This window comes from Amblyraja radiata, chromosome 10 (assembly GCF_010909765.2).
Source record: "Amblyraja radiata isolate CabotCenter1 chromosome 10, sAmbRad1.1.pri, whole genome shotgun sequence".
Classification (NCBI taxonomy): domain Eukaryota; kingdom Metazoa; phylum Chordata; class Chondrichthyes; order Rajiformes; family Rajidae; genus Amblyraja; species Amblyraja radiata.
In genome coordinates, this window is record NC_045965.1 from 27,089,051 (window position 1) to 27,112,638 (window position 23,588).

The following is a 23,588-nucleotide window of genomic DNA, read 5'->3' on the forward strand; positions in this document are numbered from 1 at the left end:
AAATACAGTGACCCTGATAAATTGTCAGCAGTGTCTGCCACTTAGAGTATTATTTGATGTATTTTAATGGTTGCTGCTCATTTACGATTTTTGTTTAAGTAGTTTTCTTCTTTATCTATTGTAATATGCACAAGGACTGTGTTCAGTGTTGTCCACCCAGTCATTAAAGGGTCAAAATGTACCTTGTTGACATATCACTCCACACTACTTATTGGAAAGCTGCTTTATGAGTGTTGTGACAGAATGGCTAGAACATACTGTACTTCAGAACTAATGCTTGTGACTCCCTCCAAACCCAATCCAATGTGAGAGGTTCTCAGACCAATTTTCCAAATGAGGGGCTGATGAAACCAGTCACTTTTGGAGCTTTGGGTGTAGGAAGCAATTGCAGATGTTGGCTTACACCAAAGATAGACACAAAAGTTGGAGTAACTCAGCGGGCCCGGCAGCATCACTGGAGAAAAGGAATAGGTGACATTTCGGGTCGGGATGACTTATTCCAACTTTTGTGTCTACTGTAGGGGTTTTGTCCATTGACCTGCCCTCGAACACTTCTCAGCATGGTCCCCAGCCATTGGCAGAAGTGAAGAAACCTCAACAAAAGCCAGTTCACACACCCATACAATAAGAAAGCTTCTTTGCACAAACGTTCAATAGAAACTGAAAAATCTGGTCAAGGTGATTATCGCCAGATTCTGACGCTAAAAAGGAAGGTGTTTTTTAGTGACTAGTGAGGACATCACACATGGGCAACAACTCACTCCTCTATTGCTGGCTGTGGTGCTTTCTGTCTCCACTTCCCATGTTTCAGTGTGAGACAGTCAGACCTCACGCATACTAACCTGGTGCATTGCAGTCTCCAATGCACTCTTTTATGCTGCTGATATTCTCTGTAAAAAAACTGGAACCCAACACACTGTTGAAGGATTTCTTTAGTGATTGGAGAGCTAATGAACACTGAACACAAGTCCAATATTTTAAACTTTTTTCTGTTTCAACGCTTGAGTCTTATGGATTTACTGTGTGTATAAAATTGAACAAAAATAAAGTTATCCTCACAAATCAATGTGTTTTTTTACCCTTTCCTCTGATATAATTAGGACCTATTAGTCTCAATGCGGTCCAAATTCTTTGTTCGTAGAAGTGTTTACCTTAGTTTAGAGATAAAGCGAGGAAACAGGCCCTTCAGCCCATGGAGTCAATGCCGACCGTGATCACCCATTCACATTAGTTATATGTGTAAGAAGGATGTGTAAATGCTGGTTTACACTGATTGGTTCAAGCCTGAAGAATAGCCTCGACCCAATATGTCACCTCTCACATTAGTTCTATGTTATCCCACTTTCCCATCCATTGGCTACACATTAGAGGCAATTTACAGGGGGGCAATTAACCTACAATCCCGCACATCTTTGGGATGTGGGAGGAAATCTGCCCAGTCACAGGGAGAACATACACACTCCACACAGACAGCACCCGAGGTCAGGATCGAACCCTGCTCTCTGGGACTGTGTTCTTCACCTTCACCTTTCTAGGCCAATATCTCTCATGTAGTTCCTGTTGAGAATTCAGCTTCACATAATTGCAATGTAGATGTAGCCACCATTGAGTAAAAAAATAGGGCCCACAGTAAGTGGTGGAGTTACTGGAGTCTTAAGACTGACCTGTTGATGCAAACTTCAGTTTCTTAATTTCTCCCACTGACGAGATCTTCTCTGGTGATAGTTTCTTTTGGTTTCACCTGTTTCCTTTTATATATAAACTGGAATAAGGAAGAAATGCATTACAGAGTCCAGGAGGCAAAGACACTGAGTGACCAAAAGATTGCTGACAACATGTAAATTGTTCTCTAGAACAAGATCTCCAGAAAAAGACTGATGGATCAGAGAGTTGGAGCGGCAGTGAAACCTGCGTGGATCTTTGACAGGAATGCAAAATGTTCAGGTTTTAGGCATCTCCCAATAACCTGCTATAAGGTTAGGATGAGGTTAGGCTTATTATTATTGTCACATGTACCGAGATACGGTGAAAAACTTATTTGCGCGTTTTTCAGGTAAAACATCCTTACATGATTACAATCAAAACCATATACAAGTACAACAGATAGTGCAAAGAGAAAATAAATAGTGCAGAATATAGTGTTACTACTATAGAGAAAGTGCAGATTTAAAAAAATGCAATGAGGTTGATTGGGGGATTGGGAATACATCCTTAGTCTATTCTTGAGTCTGATAACGGCAGGTAAGAAGCTGTTCCTGAATCTGGAGTGTGTGCTTTCAAGCTTTTGTATCCTCTCCCTAGGGAAGGGGAGAATACAGAAAAATTGGTCCCTGATAGAAAGATTAGGGTGTGATTAATCTCTAATAATGTTGGTTGCATAAAGTGTACATAGTCAATCGGGAGGGAGGAGATAAGTTTGTGTGATGGACTGGGCTGCGTCCATAACTCTGCAATGTATTGTAGTCCTTAGCAGAGCAGTTGCCAAACCAAGTTGTTGATGCATCCCGACAGGATGTTTTCTATGGTACATGGTTCATGGTTCTATGCTAGGGGTCATTTGAGACATGCTAAACTTTCTTGGTCTTGTGAGCATGAAGAGGCATTGGGTTGTATTCTTGTCTATCACATCAATGTGACCAGGGCAAAATATTTACATAAAGGAACTTGAAGCTTTCGCCAATCTCTACTTCAGCATCATTGATGCCAACTGGGGAGTGTACACCCTACTCCCTCGTCATTGACCTGCTCCATTTTGCGGACATTCATAGGGAGATTGTTGTCTTGACACCATGTTATTAAGATCTCTCTCTCCCCTTCCTGTATTCCATTTCATCATTGTTTGAGATCCGACCTGCTGTGGTGGTGTCATCTGCAAACTTGTAAATGGAGATAGAGAGAATTTGGCTGCACAGTTGTGAGTGCCTAGGAAGTGTAGTATCAGATCACTATAAGAAATATGAAGATGAATAATCCAGAAGTCCAAATTCATATCACAACAGAGCAGCGGTGACTTTAAAAGGCAGCAACTCTACTGCTGCGACACCGTATGAACACTTTGCACATGAGTTCCATGCACCTACTCAACAAGGACAAGATCCAGTCATGTGAGTGACACGGAAGAGGTTCTGCTTGTGAGCAGTCGCAGGAAGTATGGTGAGCGTTTTGCATGGGAAGCTGCCTTGTGTGACTCGAAAGATGTAAAGATCTGATATCTAATACAGAAAATTCAAAATCTTTGTGGATCGCTCTCACTCCACACTGCAAAACATTTCCTTTCAAATGTCTATCCAGTTCCCATGATACAACAAGCAAGCTGGGTCTGAGCAGTTCTCACCCAGCCATAAGTGACAACATGAACCACAATTCAGATGGCAAAGGTGTCGGCAGTGGAACTGGGGCCCTGACATGTTTTTGTTTGTTATAGGAGCAGAATTAGGCCATTCAGCCAATCAAATCTACTCCGCCATTCAATCATGGCTGATGTATGTTTCTCTCCCAACCCCATTTTCCTGCCTTCTCCGCATTACCCCTGATACCCGTTCTAATCAAGAATCTATCAATCTCCACCTTAAAAATATCCATTGACTTGGCCTCCACAGCCTTCTGTGGCAACGAATTCCACAGATTCACCACCCACTGAACAAATAAATTTATCCTCATCTCCTTTCTAAAGATATGTACTTTTCTTCTGAGGCTATGGCCTCTGATCCTTGTCTCTCCCACCTGTAATATAGTCATACAATGCAGAAACAGACCCTTCGGCTCAACTTGTCAACACTGGCCAATGTGTCCCATCTACCTAGTCCCACTTGCCTACGTTTGGCCCATATCCATCTGAACTATCCTATCCATGTGCTTGTCCAAATGTTTCTTTAATGTTGCGATAGTGCCTGCCTCAACTACCTCATTAGGCATCTCCTTCCATTCACCCACCTCCCTTTGTGTAAAAAAAGTTGTCTGTTGTGTTCATGTTATTGAGGCAGAATCGTGAAAACAGCATAATTTGACCACACATCTGCAAGGAGCAGATCTTTGTGAAACAGAATCCTCTCATCTATTTGGAAATTCAATCCGAGATTCTGTAATATTGCCTAGCCATTAAATATCACCCTAAATTATCAGTCGATATTCATACAGAAACTCTCTCACACACATATACTGTGTGTGTATGTGTGTATCTATCTCTGTATTACACATATAATGACTCACGCACACTGACACCCTTTACACACCAAATCTTACTCTTATTTTGTGTCTCTCAGAATGATTGATTCTCTCATGAGCTCTGACATTCTCACACATACTCTGCCTCACTCATGTGCACTCTGACACATATACCCGCACCCCCTCTCTCTCTCTCTCGCTCTCTCGTACTTACAATGACCTGCATACACTGACTCTCTCTATCTCTCTTCCTCATTCGCTCATGTACACAATGTCACAAGACCATTTGTCTCTCAAGTGCACTCTAGCTCTCTCTCAGAACCCAAATGCAAGTTTTTGAATCTCATACCAAACTTTGGGTGGGAACATTCACCTGTCCAATGAGTGATCCATCATGGGATTATTCAACTCCTAATCATTCAGATCTTGTTTCTGGATCAATACGAATCTCTGCCCCATCCCCTTTGCAAACACCTGTATGGTGATTGGCACATCTGTATGGCATGACACAGGTGTAGCATGTTATACTACGATCGACAGCAAGGAAGAAATGAGAGACCGGCCAATCTCGGAATCAATACTTTATGTTATAACAGTCACTGTATTCAAGGAACAATAACCAACATATGTGCACGATACTAGGTCACAAACTTTCATTTTACATCAGCATATACACCACTGAAAACCTGCTTTGTAGAAACTCAGAGCACATATGTCCAAACACCGATTTAAGACCACTGTGCATTTGAGTGCAGGTCTCAAAATATTTGCTCACAAGTTAAATGTTCAGAACAGATGTAGCAGGTTTAAGAAAGCGGCAGCTAAACTGATCAATGAAACCTTTCACTCTGCCCACTTCTGCAATGCAGTCCAAACTAAACACCCACGAGACCACAGGCCGGGAGCCCCCCAGTTGCTTCTGAGTTACCTGCGTACATTCACACTGGAGCCAAGCAGTTCACGTTCGTGCCAAGCCCTCATTAACAGAATGAAAAATTTAGTGTAAATTAATTTTGACTCAAATGAAAATATATTCCCTTATAAATAAAGCAACTCTTATTTTGGTCGAGGGGGTCTCAGAGTTGAAACGCATTGAAGCCAACTGTGGAATATGTTGTATGTTAGTTTGATTTGCCATACTTTTCCTCAAAGAGAAATATAAATGCAGTCTTTGTTCTAGAACGTGTAAGTGAATATATGCAGTGGGAGGCAGGGAAACTGCCAACTTGTGGCTACAAATAGTCCATGTCCACCCATCATGCAATACAGTTCAGTGCAGACAATACGTGTCTGCTTTGTGCTGTAAATGGTGGCCTCGGTTAGCTCTTTCTAAAGCCCTAAGCAATAAAACATTACAGAAACAACTTAGCAATAAGAATCCAAGATACTGTTAATCCTATCATTCATTAAATAGCCACACCTGTTTTGACAGCACAAATATGCCAAAGACTAGAGAAACAAGGAACTCCAGATGCTGGTTTACAAAAAAAGCGGGTCAGGCAGCATCTTGTAGAACATGAATAGGTGACGTTTTGTGTCAGACCATATTAGACTACTTGGCTCTGATTATTAATGTAGGTAATGCAACTGTTTTGTTAGAGTCATAGATTCATACAGCAGGGAAACAGGCCATTCTGCCCAACTTGCCCATGCTTACCAAACTATCCCATCTACAATAGTCCCATCTGCCACGTTTGACACATATCCCTCTAAACCGCCCTGTCTATGTACTTGTCAAAATGTCTTTTAAATGTTGTGATATTATATGCTTCAACTACCTCCTCTGGCAGCTCACTCCATATACAAACCACCCTCTGTTTTAAACATAACTAGAGGGGAGGATTGTCTAGAGTCTTACTTAGTTTAAGTAGGAACTTGTGAATTCCATTTTACTTTACAAGACAATATTTCCCTTTGGATAGCGTGGACATTGTGGGGAGTCCAGCGATCACCCCATACTCTAGGACTATCCTACACACTAGGGACAATTTACAATTTTACCGAAGCTAATTAACCTACAAACCTGTCTTGGAGTGTGGGAGGAAACTGGAGCACCCAAAGAAAATCCACACAGTCACGGGGAGAACGTACAAACTCCATACAGACAGTGCCCGTAGTCAGGATCAAACCCGGGTCTCCGGCGCTGTAAGGCAGCAATTCTATCGCTGTGCTACCGTACCACCCATTAGTTAAAGTATGATTTGAGTAATGTTAATCTCAGGAAAGAATAACCAGGGGCAATATAATAGGTATGTGGTACATGTTGCATACCACAGATGTTGTAATATGTTGTACATGTGAATGCATGGAATGGATGGACATGAATCACGTGCAGGCATTAGAAATTAGTTTAACTTGGCATAATGATCGTCATGGACATTGCAGGCCAAAGGGATTATTTCTGTGCTGCACTGTTCTATGTGTTGGTCAGGGATGTGGTTGCAGATACACACACAAATACACGAATCTCTGCCCCATCCCCTTTGCAAACACATGCAGAGAGGCCACTGTGTAATGTTGGCTGCCATTAAACTGTGGGCATTTGGTAAGAGAGCAACAGCTACAGATAATGGTGGAAGTAGGTTCTGGGGGGTGATGGATTCACCAGAGATCAGAGAGAAAGATGGTTGGATGAAGCAGAAGCAAGCTGAATTGTATGACAAGCACAGTCAGGATCAAAGATCTTAAATGTACGGAAATGGTAAGGGGGAAATTTTAAAAAAAAACCCGAAGGAAATAGATGTTTGTGGGGCGTAGGTCCCGAAATGAAAGCGAGGAGCCAGGTGTTTCGGGAGGTACCTTTTACTATGTCCTTCTTGGTATCAGAGATGTCCGCAAGAGGAAGATGGCACCCAAACCCATGCCTTTTATCCCTCTAGCTAAGGGCCGCCTCTGGACTCAACCATTCCCGTGCCGAGGAGTTTGATAGTTGGGATGGCCCGACCCTTGGGAGCCGCCACATGTTTAACAAAAAAAAGGAGGGGGCGGCGATCGCTCCGTGTCCGTGTCGGAGGGAAGGGGGGGAGGATGGTTTGAGTTCCTCTTTCCCCAGACTCAGTCTGAAGACGGGTCTCGACCCGAAATGTCACCTATTCCTTTTGTCCAGAAATGCCGCCTGACCCGCTGCATTTTGTGTCTATCCTTTAATCTCTCAGCCTGATATAGCAGAATCTCCCTGAATTAGCTTGATGCCATGATGGAAGCCGGTTACGGAAATGGCGCTGAAGATTACCGATGACCCGACTACGGCTTTTTAGCGGAGTGGACCATCTTGCTCGCTATAAGATCTTTGGTCAGCATTACTGTGTGAAATATATGCATCACATCACAGTAGACACAAAAAGTTGGAGTAACTCAGCGGGACAGGCAGCATCTCTGGAGAGACGGCATGGGTGACGTTTCGGGTCTAGACCCTTCTTCAGACCGTCACATCACAATTATGGAAACAGTCGGTGTTCTATTTACATTATGTCAATTCACGGTTCTAGGCAACAAAACAAAGCTAAAATTATGGGTATAAATGAAGCTGCAAATGGAGAAATAATGAGAATGACTGCAAACACACACAACATTGTGAAAATATCTCATTATCAACGGCCTTTCATCCCTTCATGAAGCACTAAGTGCAACAGCAATTTGGACTCTACAGTCATGTTTCTCCGATCATTAAAGTAATAATGCTGCAGAGAAACCCAGTGTGCTGTGCAGCTGGGCAGAGGCAGAATGAAAGCTTCTCTGCCCTTGATTTTGGCTGGAATATGGGAAGAAATGACTGACCTTAGGACTTGCTGTGAGTGAGGTTCTAACAAGGGTAGATGAGTGTTTCATCTGGAATTGGGCAGAGGGTCACAAACTACAATTGATTTCAGCTCCTGCACCCTGAATGTGAGCCCCAAAGCCAATATTCGGTGGAGGGGAAGTGATTTCTTAGCAGGCACCAGACTGCTCACTTTTACGGTTGTGTAATTTGATGGCTGATAAAGTGTTAGCAGCTACTGAGTTCTGACAAAGAGCCACATAAAATATTACTGCATCACATTTTTGAGCATTTATACCTTCGCTACAGTAATCTTCAAAGTTGATTCTTTTTAATTTATATAATATATAAAACGGCGATACTTAATAAATATTAAAACACTTAATCGTAGACCATGCACCTGACTATGTGTAAAGTGGATTTGTATCAGACGTGCCTAATGCTGGCAGGGAATTCACTAGTCTAATCTAATCTGCATGCCTGGGGATGCCTGAAGAATTGTTCTATTCTGACGAATGAGCTGGGATGGGTTTGCCATTATGTTCGAGTGAATGTAGAATGCCATCTGATAGTGCACAGCAGATTCAATGTGTTACACATATACAATTAATTGAGAAACGGAACAAAGGGTTGTGTGATGTGAAGGTGTGTGTGTGTGTGTCTCTACTTTCCACTATGCCGCAAAGAATGTCCCTGCTGAACCGAGGTCGGCGGATTTCCCAAGAACACTAGAACATCACTAAATGTCACCATTCACTTCTCAGTCTTGTGATTATAGGGACCAAGAGAAGTCTGAATCCCCAATACAAAGAATGATGCTCTGGCTGATGGTGGGCATCAGATGCCATTGCTAAACTATCTCCATTGACCAGGTCCTTCACAACAAACTAGGCACACAGTAAGTGCAGGAAGGAACTGCAGATGCTCGTTTACACCAAAGATAGACAAAAGATGATGAGTAATTTGACGGGTTAGGTAATATTTCTAGAGAAAATAAATAGGTGACGTTTTGGGTCGACATCCTTCTTCAGACTAAAGAAGGGTCTCGTGCCTAAACGTCAATTATTCCTTTTTTCAAGAGATGCTGCCTGCCTGCTCAGGTACTCCAGCATTTTGTGTCCATCTAAGGTAAATAGTAATTTGCTCTATACATCAACCCTCAGGCATCCATTAACCATCTTGTGAAGGGGACCAATATCATAGCAACCAGCCTCTTTCCAGGTGGGAAATCAGTGCCTTTATAATTGGTCCATTCAAAACACGAGGAGGCATTGAGTTAACACGGGTGCAGTCATATCACAAAACACATGATCCTATTCCAATATCCCAACAGAATCCACTGCCTATTCAATTCCAGACTTGGCAATGCGTGGCGACTCTAAGTACCAAATGAGCATTGAATAAAGCTGCCTTTGGTTCACCAAAAATGGAAAATCCCCAGCAAAGCAATCTCCATACACATGGGGGCCCCAACCAGCAGAAGGTACAGCAATGGCAGAAGATTTAACGCAAACACCAGCATCACCATCCAATCTTTCCCCTGATTCCTCCAGCTTCTCATCAAAAAGTTAAAATCAAGTGATCCACATGTTTGGCTGACATTACCCAAACAGCTTCATTGTTTTATAGCCATACCAGAGTTAGCATGGGGTTTAACAATCTCCACAAAACAACTGCAGGCAGCCAAGCAACATTCAACCCAGAAGGTTGTGTGACCTGCTGGCAAAGGAGGGGAGGGGGGTGCGGGGGGGAGGGGGGGGGGGAGACGGGAGGGGTAGGGAATGGCCACAAAACACATTCCTCTATCAGAACTCTTTATGTTCTCCATAGTCATTGTACAGCACTGTCAGGAACTGCTCCTCACAGATCTTTTTGACTTCTGTGTTCAGCTCCTGCCAGTTTATTCCCGGGGGCTTCATTTCGCTGTAGCGGCAGGAGAGATACTTCAAGGAGAGACGGCGAAGGGTGATCTTGGGCTCCCACAGGAGGCTTCTGCACCAGTTGCTCAACTCTTCCAATTTGGACAGGATCAGGCCAGCCTTCCTGTAGGTGATAAGTGGGTGAAGAGAGAGGGATAGGGAAATCAGGGAGAGACAACAAAGGGGTGAGTTGACATCGAAGGGGAGAGTGGGGGAGAGACAAGGGCAAATTAAATGATGAGGGTGGGAGGGAGAGAGAGCGAGAGGGGGGGGCGGGAAGAACGAGAAGGGAGGGAGAGAGGGAGGGAGAGAGGGCGAGGGGGGGAGAGAGAGAGAGAAAGAGACCAGAGATAGAGAGAGAGAGAGAGCAAAGAAGGGGAGAGGACAAGGTAGACATAAGAAAAGCAGAAATGTTATGATAAGGGGCAGAGATTGAGAGTTCAAAGGTGGGAGAGAGAAAAAGAGGAAGTGCAAAGGCAAGATGGAGGGGAAAGCAGTGAAAAGAAAAGGAGAGAAGGTGATGATGGACCAATAAGGAGGAGTGGTGAAACAGAGATGGACATACAAGGGAAGAAGAATAAGTAGCATTAGGGTTTAAAGTTATGCTGATGCCTCATCTTTCATGTCAATCGTGAAAAAGAGAATTTGTACAAATGGGGGTTTGATCAAATATTATTAAAACTTTCAACTTACAAACTCAAATATTTTACGGCTTCAAATTGTGAGCCGCAGTAGTTTGGTTGATGACCATGGAAATGTAACAAAGGCTCCCACCATTTCATTCCGGTCTGTATTGACAAAGTGTCCCATTGGACAACTGGACCAGCACACCATCAGAAATGTTGGGGACCGTTGTTCTGCAGAACTTGAGTATGTAATTTCAGCCAACTCTTTGGAGGGCTGCTGAGAGAGTGACAATAAACTAAACTAACCAACTTGTGTGAATGGGTCTTGGCTGTTTGCATACTGTATCTCTAAACTAAACTAAAGGATTATCTCAAAGATAGAACTGCTGTGACCAGCTTTTCCTTGTGCATTGGGTGAAGTTTAGCATGACAGAGCTTTCATAAGTGGGTTAGACAGTATCATGAGGCATCCCCAAGCCGAAGAAATACTGCAGTGAAATGCACCTTCTGTGAAATTAATGACATTTGTGCATGCAATTTCTTAGTAAATATTCATTAAAAACTGGCTTAATACTGAACATGGCAAAGTTATTTGAAGGATATACCTTAACGATAAAGTTGAGCAGGTTGATCATATTTATAGCCCTTCACTGAAATACAGCCGCTAAACCTCCCTAAAACCTGTGCTTCGCTTTGATGTTTTTAACTTAAGCGGAATATTTACAAATGAACAAGGATTGAAAAAAACGAACAACCTGAGGCAAAACTACAACCAGGGAAAACAATTTTAAAATAGAGCAGTGTATTGCATTAAACCCAGTGATCAAGTCCAGCTTATACACCAGAAGCATTTGCAGCTTCTCCATTGTTCAAAGGCATTGGCCATTAGACTTTAGAGATACAGGATTGAACCAAGGTCTGTGGCGCTGTGAGGCAACTATTCTTCCAGCACTACTCTGTTGCTACTGAAATGTACTTGGTTTCCATGTCTTTCTATGGCCTTCCCTTCCTTCACCCTAAACCTTTATCAGTAAATTCAGAATGGTTTTCTATTTCTGAGGACACTGGTTCCTCATTTCAGCAATTCTGCAACATATTCTTCATCACGGACTCTGCAGGTCTGACAAACCCACCACATGCTTTAATTAGGTGGAAAAAAATATGATCTTTTGTTTCTGGAGGGCCCATTCATTCAGTATGATTCTCCTGCCTTATGGCAACAACATACACCTATTGTATCATATTAGCAGGCAGGTGTGTGGTATTGTTAACATTGAAAGACCAATAGAGAGAAGGATCAGTGAAGAGGTTACAACAATAATAGTTAATCCTGAGAGTGTTCTCCATGTTCAGAATGATACTGCTGTAAACTGGTCATAGTTTATCATTTGCCCAATTATTGAGGAGAGAAGCAGTGGAAATTGTGAATGTGCACAAAACACATAAAGGCAAAAGGAGCCAAAACATGAGTACTGTAAGCCATTGAGGTTTGGAGCAGAAGACCATGGGCTGAAATTGTTGTTGGTACATCTGTGCTCTAGTTTTAGTTTAGTTGAGTGATACTGGGTGGAAACAGACCCTTTGGCCCACCGACTCCGCACCAACTAATGACCACGCAAACACTAGTTCTACCCTACACACTGGAGACAATTCACAGAAGACAATTAACGTACAAACCTGTACGTCTTTGGAATGTGGGGGGAAACCGGAGCACCCGGAGAAAACCCACACGGTCACAGGGAGAATGTGCAAACTCCGTTCAGACAGCACCCATAGTCAGGATCGAATCTGGGTCTCTGGCGCTGTAAAGCGGCCTTTTCACGGGGCGACTTGACGCAAGAGTTAACCGGAGTTTAACATCGTGGGAACCTCGTGCGATAACAGTACGGCATTCGTGGACCACCGTGGACCACCGTAGCGCTAACGGCAGGTCATCGTGTAACTTGGTCACTCGGGAGAAAATTCAAGAAAGTTTGAATTTCTCCAAGAGTGACTTGTACACTTGTGGTTGAGTATTGCAACATTATATGGACGTAGTGGCCAGTGCGATATCCGTAATAACTCTTGCGGGTACCGTGGGAACTCCTGCGAACGGTGAACCCGGAAGCTGGACAGAGGGGACAGAAGGTGAGTAAAAATTATCTTATGTGGATTGAATTTAAAAAATAAATAAAAATAAAGATTTGCATCCGCATATGGACATCAACTTATTCATGAGTTATGGTAATGAGATTCAAGAAAATAACTATAATCTTTAAAAGGGACTTTAAAAGGGACTTTACTGAAAGGTTACGCATTTTTATGGTCCGTGAGAAATTTTTCACATGTACTTCTTTGAGAGATACAGGTCGGAGTCCTCGGGTCCAGGGGTCCGGAACGCTACCAATCAATGTTGTACAGAGACCCGTGTAAGGAGTGAACTGTACATGCTGGTTTAAACCGAAGACAGACACAAAAAGCTGGAGTAACTCAGCGAGTCAAACAGCATCTCTGGAGAAAAAAAGCTGATGTTTCGGGACGAGACACATCTTCAGACTCAATTCCGATTAGGCTGTCTGAAGAAGGGTTCCGGTGTTGGGGGAGTCCAGAACCAGGGTCCCAGTTTTACAGTCTACCGTGGGAACTCTTTAACTCAGTAAAGTAAAGTAGCCTTTATTGTCATATCAGCGCACAGGCAGCAGTTGACTGTTGCTCTATTCAGTTTCCCAGGGTGTCGGGACGGGACTGGAGTTGGGAGAGAAAGGTGGGGGAGTCGAGGGAGAGGAGGGGGAGACAGATGGGGGTGTCTTCATTTACTGACGGCGGGTGTCTGTCACTGAAACAGGCAGGTGAGATTTCACATCCACCTTGTGTGTGCCTCTCTCTCTCTCTCCCTCCCTCTTACACAGGCTGAGAGACTCTGCCTCTGTGAGTGTACGTCTCTTTCTCCCCCTCTCCCACACACAGTAAGACCGAGGTACTGTGCTCAGTCCATCTGTGTCTCCCACATACACAGTAAAATATGTCTCCAAATGAGCCAATTCAACCAAGGGAGGATATATATAGTGTGTGAAAAAAAAGTTACATCATTTGTGTCACGTGTAGTTCACGATGTTCATTCAAGATTTAACGGGAAAGGTCGGGAAACGGACAAGTCACTCGCGCAAATAGCAGAAATGCCGAGTACCGTGGGAACTCTTTATCTACTGCCGTTATATCGTGCGAGACTCGTGCTGGACCACGACCTCTTCACTCTGGTGACATCTTGCGTCAACTCGCCCCGTGAAAAGGCCGCTTAAGGCAGCAACTCTACCACTGTGCTGCTCTGCCACTGTGCAGCCCCTGTGCTTTGGTGTGCTGGCACTGAAGTGTTCTTGGTTATGCACAGAAACATATTTTATGTATCTGTGCTTGTGGTTGATGCCCAGCCATCCATCCATCATGTGTGGGAAAGAACTGAGACGTCTGAAGAATGGTCTCGACCCGAAACGTCCCCCATTCCTTCCCTCTAGAGATGCTGCCTGTCCTGCAGAATTACTCTAGCATTTTGTGTCTATCATCCATTTATCATGTTGGCTCAACGTTTCTCGCTCCATTGGCACAACCTGACCTGCTGGGATTGTTCCACAGCCCTTATATCAGCACCTCCTAACACAGATTAAGAAGTGTAATCATCGCCTAACTGCCCCACTGACCCAGCCTACCTGGTCTTACTCCATCACAGCTATTCCCTTTACCCTATCAATCCAGCCCACTTCCTACATAGTAAATTTGCAGCTGCATTTCGGAGAAGAGCTTGATTTCGTCACATTCCCAGGTCAGACAAAGTGTCTTCAAATTGAAACATCAAGTTTAGTTTAGTTTAGTTTAGTTTATTGTCACATGTATCGAGGTACAGTGAAAAGCTTTTGTTGTGTGCTAACCAGTCAGCGGAAAGACTATACATGGTTACAATCAAACCGCCCATAGTTAACAGATAGATGATAAAGGGAATAATGTGTAGTGCAAGATAAAGTCCAGTAAAGTCCGATTAGAGATTTTCAGCATCTGCAAGAATAAGATTAGCAGATGTACAGGAACATCAAGACGTTTAAGTCACAAGTCACAATCTGACTTGGAAACAGATTGCCACTAAAACTTGGTGAAATTAGGGATGGGACATTAGTACTTTGATTGAAAGATACAGCACAGGAACAAGCCCTTTAGCCCACCGAGTCCACACCGATCATCGATCATCCATTACTCTAGTTACTATGTTATTTCAGTTTAGCATCCACTCCCTAGACACTGGGGTCAATTTACAGAGGCTTACAAAGCTGCATGTCCTTGGGATATGGGAGGAGCCTGGAGCATCTGGAGGAAACCTCTGCGGCCACAGAGAGAATGTGCAAACTCCACACAGACAGCACCCGAGGCCAGGATCAAACCTGAGTCTCTGGCACTGTGAGGCAGCAGCTCGATCATCTGTGCCACTGTGGTGCTCTGTCACCCATGAGGAGTTTTTTAATTCGTCTTTCCCACTCCTTGCCCAGTTCAATGTCATGGTCTGTCTCCCTGTAAATAGTTGAAGTTGACTGACCTTGGTCCCAATTCATCTTCACAGCGCCAAGTAAATTCTCCAAAGTGCTCATAGTCCTGGTTGTAGTGATAATAGACACGGTGTAGTGTAGAGGAGCCCAGATCCATTAGCGTATTGTATGCAGTTTGCTGTTCCTTTCCACTTGTGTAGCCATTGAACAAGTTATAGATTTTGTCAGCAATTTCTGCAAGAGAAATCAAAGTAAATCGGTTAACAGGGGATACAAGGAAATGCAGATAGTGGAATATTGACCAGTGTGAAGAAGGGTCCCCACCCAAAACATCACCCATCAATTCCCTCCACAGATGCTGACTGATCCATTGAATTTAGTTTTTTTAGCAATACAGCATAGAAACAGGCCCTTTGGCCCACTGCGACCATGCCAGCCCATTCACACTGATTCCATGTTATCCTCTCCCTACACACAAGCAGCAATTTACCAAGGCCAATTAACCTGCAAACTCTGCGGGATTTTGGGATGTGTGAGGAAACCAGAGCACCGGGAGGAAATCCACGCAGTCACAGGGAGAACGTGCAGACTCCACACAGAAAGCAGCCGAGGTCAGGATCGATGACTCTACTCAGTTAGTCATTGCCATTGTTGAATAATCATTGGAGGGAACATTAATATTCAAATGTGTAAAAAAACGAATGTAAAAGGGGATCTATTCCAGGCAGCTGTGATAACGAGAGCAAGGACTAACTGAGTAAATTCATAGTTACACAGAGTGGAAACAGGCCCTTCGGCCCAACTCGTCCAATGCTGACCGAGCTGCCCCATCATGGCCGTCCGAAAGGGGGGGTGCGGACCCCCCTTTTTTCCCCCTAGAGTAATAAAAAAATCGCGCCGCCACCCCCCACCGCCGTTCAGGCCCGCCCGCACCCCCCCCTCATGCCACCCCCCTTTTTGAAAAGCTTCGTACGGGCCTGCCCATGTCCTCACGTTTGGCCCGTATCCCTTCGAACCTTTCCTATCTATGTCCCTGTCTAAGTGTCTTTTAAATGTTGTTATAGTATCTTCCCCGACAACATCCTCTGGCAGCTAGTTCAACACATAATGTATGAGTAATGTAGAAGAGGGAGAAGCTACACAGCACAATGCCAAGCTTGATTAAATTATGCTATTTTGGACTACCCCTCCCCATGTCCCCTCCCTCTTTCTTTCACCACCCCTCACCAGTTCCCCACCTAGACTCACACCTAATTCTCCCCGCACCCCTCCACCTACATTCCTTCCTCTAGCTTCACAACTTGCAACTTCAATCATTTTGCCTCATACCTTCTGTCATTTCATCTCTGGCCTTTGTCCAACCATGTGCCTATAAACACCCTCCCATTACTTGTATCCAGCTATTATTTACCAGGCTTTGTCCCGCACCTCCTCTCTTCCAGGTTTCTCCCAACCTCCCCACCACAATCAGCCTGAAGAAGGGTCTGACCCAAAACGTCACCTATCCAGAGATGCAGCCTAACCCACTGAGTTACTCCAGCAATTTGTGTCTTTTTTTGGAAACTAGCATCTGCAGTTTCTTCTTTCAATGGTCGTTTGGGTTAGACAACACTTTTTGTGCAAGGGTTGTGCAAGATGTTTTGGGGTTGGCAGATTATGTTTTGAGTTAGAGGGCAGCATTTTCACCCGGTGGGTGCCCAGACTTCACAGAAACCCATCAATTGGAGAATCCAGAAATCAAACTACTGAGAAAACTATCCTAATTTTCACAACCTACTAATATCAGATGGCATGCATTATTGATATTTTGAAGGCAGCAGCTGAAGAGTAATGTGTTTTAAATTTTGATGCTGAACCTTCAGGTGAACTTTGCCAGTTGGAAGCTTTAGCCAGGAAACTTCTTTTTGAAGTCCACATTTAGAAGGAGAGCAAGTGGCATCTTTATTGTTCACCGTATCAGCCCAAGGAGAGAAATGTGAATTTCATTGTTTGATGCTCTTATCTGTCCTGTACAATTTAAATCACTTGTTTATGCCTGGTTTCTATCTGCTGAGTGTTCCATTTGCTTTGCATAAAAATAATTATGTGGTAATATTTGATGTTTTCCAATAGACAATTTGCAGAGAATGTTATCCAGGGAGCTGCAAGAGCCTCTAGATAAAAGTTATGGTTCACAGAAATTATCATATGTAATTAGATACTGGAGAGTCGGTAACTCTACAACAATATTCAAATCAACACAAATGAACAAGAGGGGCAGTGCAGTGGTGCAGCTGGTGGAGCTGCTGCCTCTCAGTGCTAGAAACCCGGGTTCAATCCTGACCTTGAGTGCTGTCTGTGTGGAGCCTCCACGTTTTCTCTGTGACCACGTAGGTTTCCTCCGGGTGCTACTGTTTCCTCTCGCATCCCGAGCACATGCGGGTTTATGGGTTAATTGGCCTCTGTAAAATTCCCCCTAATGTTCAGGGAGTGGATGAGAAAGTGGGGTAACATAGACCTAGAGTGAACGGGTAATCGATGGTCGCCGTGGACCGAGGGGCCTATTTTCATGCTGTATCTTTCAATGATTCAGCGAAGACACAAGAGACTGCACATGCTAAAATCTTGAGCAAAACACAAAGTACCGGTGTAACTCAGTGGGTCAGGAAGCATTTGGGGAGGGAATGGACAGGTGACATTTCGGGTCAGGTCCCAGACTGCAGACAAATAAATGGACAAGAGGTAGGATGTTTAATGATTATATAGAACAGATGGTGAATGATGGGATCAATACGTGGAGATTATCCAGGATCTGATGCATTTATGCAATCAAGAGCCTGTTTAACCAAAAAGTTGCTGTCTGAAAGGTACCTTTAGCCTTGACATCATCCACGAGCGGACAGGGCACTTTGACAGCAACTGCACTTGGCCTGGAGCGCCTCCCAGTGTTGTCTACGGTCCACAAGGTAAACCTGGGTTGAACATAAAAGATTCCCAAAGTTAGCTGATAGACAATACAGTTAACTTATTTATCTTCAAAATCTGGGCAGAAGTGCACACTGGCACCTGCAAAGTGTGGCCGCTGCAGAAGATACTAGCTAGACTGAAACCAGCTGCGAATCAGCTGGAATCCAGTTCAGAACAGAAATAGCACCAGCCAACATCTAAGCAGAAGCAGATCCGTGTTATATATTTAGACAGTTTGGCAGAACAGGTGGTGCACAAACTTCACTTGTAAGAATGAACAGAGCATCAGACAAGAGTCAGACCAGATGTGGCTCCGCTCGAGATGCTTTGATTTCACACATAATCTCTTCCCTTTATACTGCTGCTGTCCCTTGCAAAGCAGAAAGTCTCAAAGCACAATGTAAGAGGTGGTGCAAAGGTAACTTTGAGTGAAAAAATCGATAGGCTAAAGAGTCAGCATGTTTTCAGAAGGGAATATCAGAGTTAGTGGAAGTAGGCTCAGTGTGTAAACCTGCACCTGCAGTTGCTTGTTTCTCCGTACCAGAGTTTGTGGCACAATGGCGCAGCTGTAGAGTTGCTGCCTTAAAGTGCCAAAGACAGTGGTTCGATCCTGACTATGGGTGCTGTCTGTATGGAGTTTGTACATTCTCCCTGTGACTCTGTGCGGTTTCCTCCCACATTCCAAAGGCGTACAGGTTTGTAGGTTAATTGGCTTCGGTAAAATGGTAAATTGTCCCTCGTGTGTATAGGATAGTGTTAGTGTACAGGGTAATCACTGGTCAGCGTGGACTGAAGGGCCTGTTTCCATGCTGTATCTCTAAAATCCTCTAGCGTGTCGAATTTGCCCCCTGGGCCAGGGGTCTGGAACTCCGGCCCGGCTGGAGCGAGCAGACCCGTTCCCATAGCCGACTTCCGAGACCAACTTTGCGGGCCGGTGTCTCTGTTTGTCCAACAAAATGGATAATCCAAAAAGACTCTGGGACCAAGGGTGTGGGAAAATCGGTGGTGGACCTGTAGCTATTGTTTTTATTAATACCCAACACACTTCTGATTTAAGACATTAACATACCAATGTGAGGTGTTGCACTTTGTCATGTCAAACTGTGGCAGGACTTACACAGTAACTTAAGTGGTAGAGCCCATGAGAGTTTTGCAGAACAGAGAGATCTGAAAATGCAGGTGCATGTTTCCCTGAAAGTGGCGAGTAAGGTTGTATAGTGCAGTGAAGAAGGCATTTGGTACACTTGTCATCATTGGGATGGAGAACGAGAACAAAAAATAGACCGTAAAACAGCAGTATAAGTCGTGGTGGGGCCACACTTGGAGCACTATGTGCAGTTCTAGTCACCGGACTATGGAAAGGATGTCATTAAATTAGAAAGAATGCAAAAGAGATTCACCAGGTTGTTACCTCGTCTAGTGGGCTTGAGTTATAGGGAGAGGTTAGTGGGAGAGTCTAGGACCAGAGGTCATAGCCTCAGAATTAAAGAATGTTCCTTTAGGAAGGAGATGAGGAGAATTGCTTTAGTTAGAGGGTGATATATCTGTGGAATTCATTGCCACAGAAGGCTGTAGAGGCCACGTCAGTGGACATATTTAAGGGATATGAGCCAACAATAAGTCAATGAGGCTAGCCCAACATGCCAAATTTGTCAGCATGGGTAAGGTGGGCCAAATGACATGTTTCTATGCTGTACAGCTCTATGACTCTGTGACTCAATTGCACTGAAGTTCGATAAATTTCCTAATGAACTAGGTGAGATTAAAGTGCAGATGAGAATCGGGGTCCATATGAGTTTAAGGGGAGCATGTGAAACAGGAGAATGTAGAAACAGGGAACTACAAATGTTGGTTTACAAAACAAAAAAAATTGCTGGCAGAACTCACCAAGTTAGCTCTTATATCTGTCAAAATGTCTTTCAAAAATGCTAAATCTCTGGAGAAGATGAATAGGTGACATCATGATTTGAGACCCTTCTTCAGATTGAAACAGGCATTTTTGTCTGTCAATGAGAGTTTAAATGGAGCACAGGAAACATGGCCCTGGTGAGTTTAGAGGGAGCACAGGTCACTGTGAATATAAAAGTATGTGTAAAAAAGTACCTGAGTGAATTTAAAAGAGCATGAAAGTCAGGGTACTAGGGAATTAAAGGGAGCATAGGAATAGTGTCTCAGTGAGTTTAAAGGGAGCTCGAGAAACAACATGTAGTGACTAGATGCTATACTATCGAGACTTCTGAACAGTAGGTTATCAGTGCTTTACATTTTTCAAAAATATCAACAGTCAGTTCCAAATGGAAGTGTCAGTGTTTTCCACTTCAGTGCCATCGGTCCAACTTTCCAATGCCAATCAAGATTCCCCATCTACACTCATCCTACCTGCCTGCATTTAGCCCATATTCTTCTAAACTATTCCTAACCACGTAGCTGGACAAATGTCTTTTAAATGTTGACATAGTACCAGTCTCACTTACCTCCTCCGGCAGCTCGTTCCATATGCCCACTGCACTTTGTGTGGAAAAAGTGTTGTGTTGCCCCTCAGTTTCCCATTAAATCTTTCCCCTCTTGCCCTAAACCTATATCCTCTGGTACAGCAAAGAGGGGCAGAATAGAAATAAACTCTCAACATTCTAAATATTAATTTATACTCTCTAAACTCGGAGTTGTATTTCAAAATAATCTTGATGGTGAAACTTCCTTTTGAATGGAGGAGCCTTGAGACTACATCCATCTCGGTTACCCATTTTGGTTGCATTCCAAATGTCTGGTTGCAGAAGGCGGATATGCTTAGATTATAAGACAGCAGAGGTAAGTTTAGCTACATAGTTCAATAATAGACTTCCTTTGTACTCACCACACAAAAATGCTTCAACCCAGAGTGAGAAGCTCACAGACACTTGGACTAGTCAACACTTATGAAGAATTGAGTGAGAATTCAAAGTTATTATTAAACACCAGCACAGGTGCTTTGGACTGGAATAAGATTAGACTTTGGAATGCTTGGTTCGACCTTTGACACCACCTCCTTTCACCAACTAGTCTGACCACATGTAAAGTTATTCAAAGTTAAGCAGGGATAGAGCAAAGATTTTAAACCTGCAAATCCACTGAACTATGTCAATACTTTGCCTGAGACTGTAGCTTAATGTATGGACTGTTACTGACGTACATTTGAACATCAGCCCAGCTGGTTTGAACTTTTACCCTGGGCTCAATGTAAATGATTTAGATCATGCCTACCAAAAGATCAGAGGTGTTCAGAGGATAAAAGGCATAAAGAGTCAATGTCAAGAATTTTATATTAATTTGTTCGTAGCATGATAATTAATTGGATGACACAACATGTGATTGGTGCTGCTGGATGGTATTAACATTTGGTACTATAAATATATTTAAAAGACATTTGGACAGGTGCATGGACAAGAAAGGTTTATAGGTATATGGGTAAATACGGGCAAGTGGGGCTAGTGTGGATGGCATCTTGGCCAGCATGGGCAATTTGGGACGAAGGGGTTTCCACGCTGTATGACACAGGAGTTCCCTTCACCGGTAAAGCTGCCGGGTTTCTGACACCGTAACCTGGCTGCTTGTCCAAAAGCATTACTGCTCTCTCTTATCAGCCCTCCAAAGTGAGGGCTGAAATTATATACACAAGTTTTGCAGAACAATGGTCACTGACATTTCTGCCAAAGGGCCTGTTTCCACACTGTATAACTCTGTAACATGTTGATAACAATCCCAGACCACAGTTTACCCTATCAATAGGATATTATTTTGGTATATGCTTTTGATGTATTAAAATCCAAATGGAATATGTGGTATCTTAGTGAGAATTCTCCCAGAGATTACATATCTTACATTGATACTTCACAATGATCTAGAAGGAGGACTGTTAATGTGTGGAGTCCATGTCTGATCTTGCAGCAATTCTATTCTACCCCCCCCCCCCCCCTTCCTCCTCTCTTTAGTCAGAGGATGGTGAATCTGTGCAATAATGTGCCACAGACAGCTGTGGAGGCAAAGTCAATGGATATTTTTAAGATGGAGATAGATAGATTTTTGATTAGTAAAGGTGTCAGGGTTTATGGGGAGAAGGCAGGAGAATGTGATTGAGAAGGAAAGATAGATCAGCCATGATTGAATGACAGTTTCAGTCTGAAGAAGGGTCCTGACCCAGAACGTCACCCATCCTTTTTCTCCAGAGATGCTGCCTGACCTGGTGAGTTACTCCAGCATTTGTGTTCGTCTATGAGAGTAATGTTAATAGTGCTGAATCCTTCCACTTTGGCTACGTGGGAATTGTGGAAAGTGTGGCTTGCTGACGGATGTGCTTGGACACAACAAGGTCAGGCATGGTCTTGCAATTCACACTGAGCACTGCGAGATCACTGTCCAGATGGAGTCAATAGGTTAAGGCCAGCGTATTGGTATTGGTGTATTAGCATTACATGTATCGAGATGCAGTGGACAACTTTGCATTGTACACAGGCAAATCATACCAGACATGAGAACATCTGGTAGAGGAAAAGAGAAGATAAACAGACTGCAGAATATAGTTTACAGCTACAGAGAAAGTGCAGATTAAATAAAAAGTGCCAGGGCCGCAATGAGGTAGGTGGGAAGACCTGAAAATTCATCCTCAGCAGGTGAAAGAGCTGCTGAGGAATCTGATGGCAGTGTGGGAAGAAGCTGTTTTTGAATCGGATGTGCTTTCAAGCTTTTGTATCTTCTGCCAAACGGATCATAGCTGGAGTCAGCAGAGAGCAGAGGCAGGCCAGGGGGCAGAGTGTGTTCCCCACCCACAAAGTGAGTGGAGCTGTCTCTGTGGGAGGTAGCTCATCTCCCACACCACTGCCTGACTGCCTTCAACATGACTCCTCACATCAATCAAGATATTGGAGTTCCATCTTCCGATTACTTCAGTAGAACTGGCCAGTAGTTCTTTCAAATTGCCTCTCTACTCAAGCTTAGGTATTAAGGATCAAAAGGCTAATTACATTCACAGCTAATGCTGTTTTCATTCGAGAGCATTTGTTGGGAAAGGAATATCGAATAGCCATGAGACACAGGAACCGCGACTAATCCTTCTCGTCTCTGGTCCAGTTACAGCATCTAATTCCATCCATGATGATGGCCATTAATGCAGTAAAGCTTGGGGATCAAATCCGGGAACTTGCTGTGCTGAGACTCAGTGGCACGATCACCCACAGTATGCATTAACCATCAACATTATCAAAACCTTGTTCAATTATTTATCCTTCATAAACAATGGAAACAAACTTTAAATACCACACTGTGTCAAAACAATTTCTAAATTGCAACGTTACTGGATTAGACATAAAATGCTGGAGTAACTCAGTAAATTCAGACTTCAGTCTGAAAAACTTCACACCAGTCTGAAGAAGGGTCTCTACCCAAAAGGTCACCTATTACTTTTCTCCAGGGATGTTGGCTGACCCCCGAGTTACTGCAGCATTTTATGTCTATCTTTGGTGTAAACCAGGCTTTGCAGTTATTGACTTGCTCTATATCCCGATTGGATTTAAAGAATAGTTCAATGGCTTCATCCCAGCATTCGAATAAATGATAAATTATCAAGGCTGAAAAATCAGATGCCTGTGCCAACTTTATATAATGGAGGGTCTCTCTTGCCTCTCTTGCCTCTCTT

General features: G+C 43.6%; 1 protein-coding gene across 1 annotated transcript in view; it reads right to left on the minus strand.

Moving 5' to 3' along the window:
• Positions 1-8,091: 8,091 nt before the first annotated feature.
• astn1 (astrotactin 1) overlaps positions 8,092-23,588 on the minus strand; it is a 1,835,284-nt gene continuing 1,819,787 nt past the window's right edge. Inside the window, exons 21-23 of the mRNA XM_033028426.1 lie at positions 17,825-17,925; positions 15,025-15,208; positions 8,092-9,964 (exon numbers count right to left, since the gene is read on the minus strand). Of these exons, the coding sequence (XP_032884317.1) occupies positions 9,727-9,964; positions 15,025-15,208; positions 17,825-17,925 (523 nt within the window). The 3' untranslated portion in view covers positions 8,092-9,726. The remainder of the gene's footprint in view (positions 9,965-15,024; positions 15,209-17,824; positions 17,926-23,588) is intronic.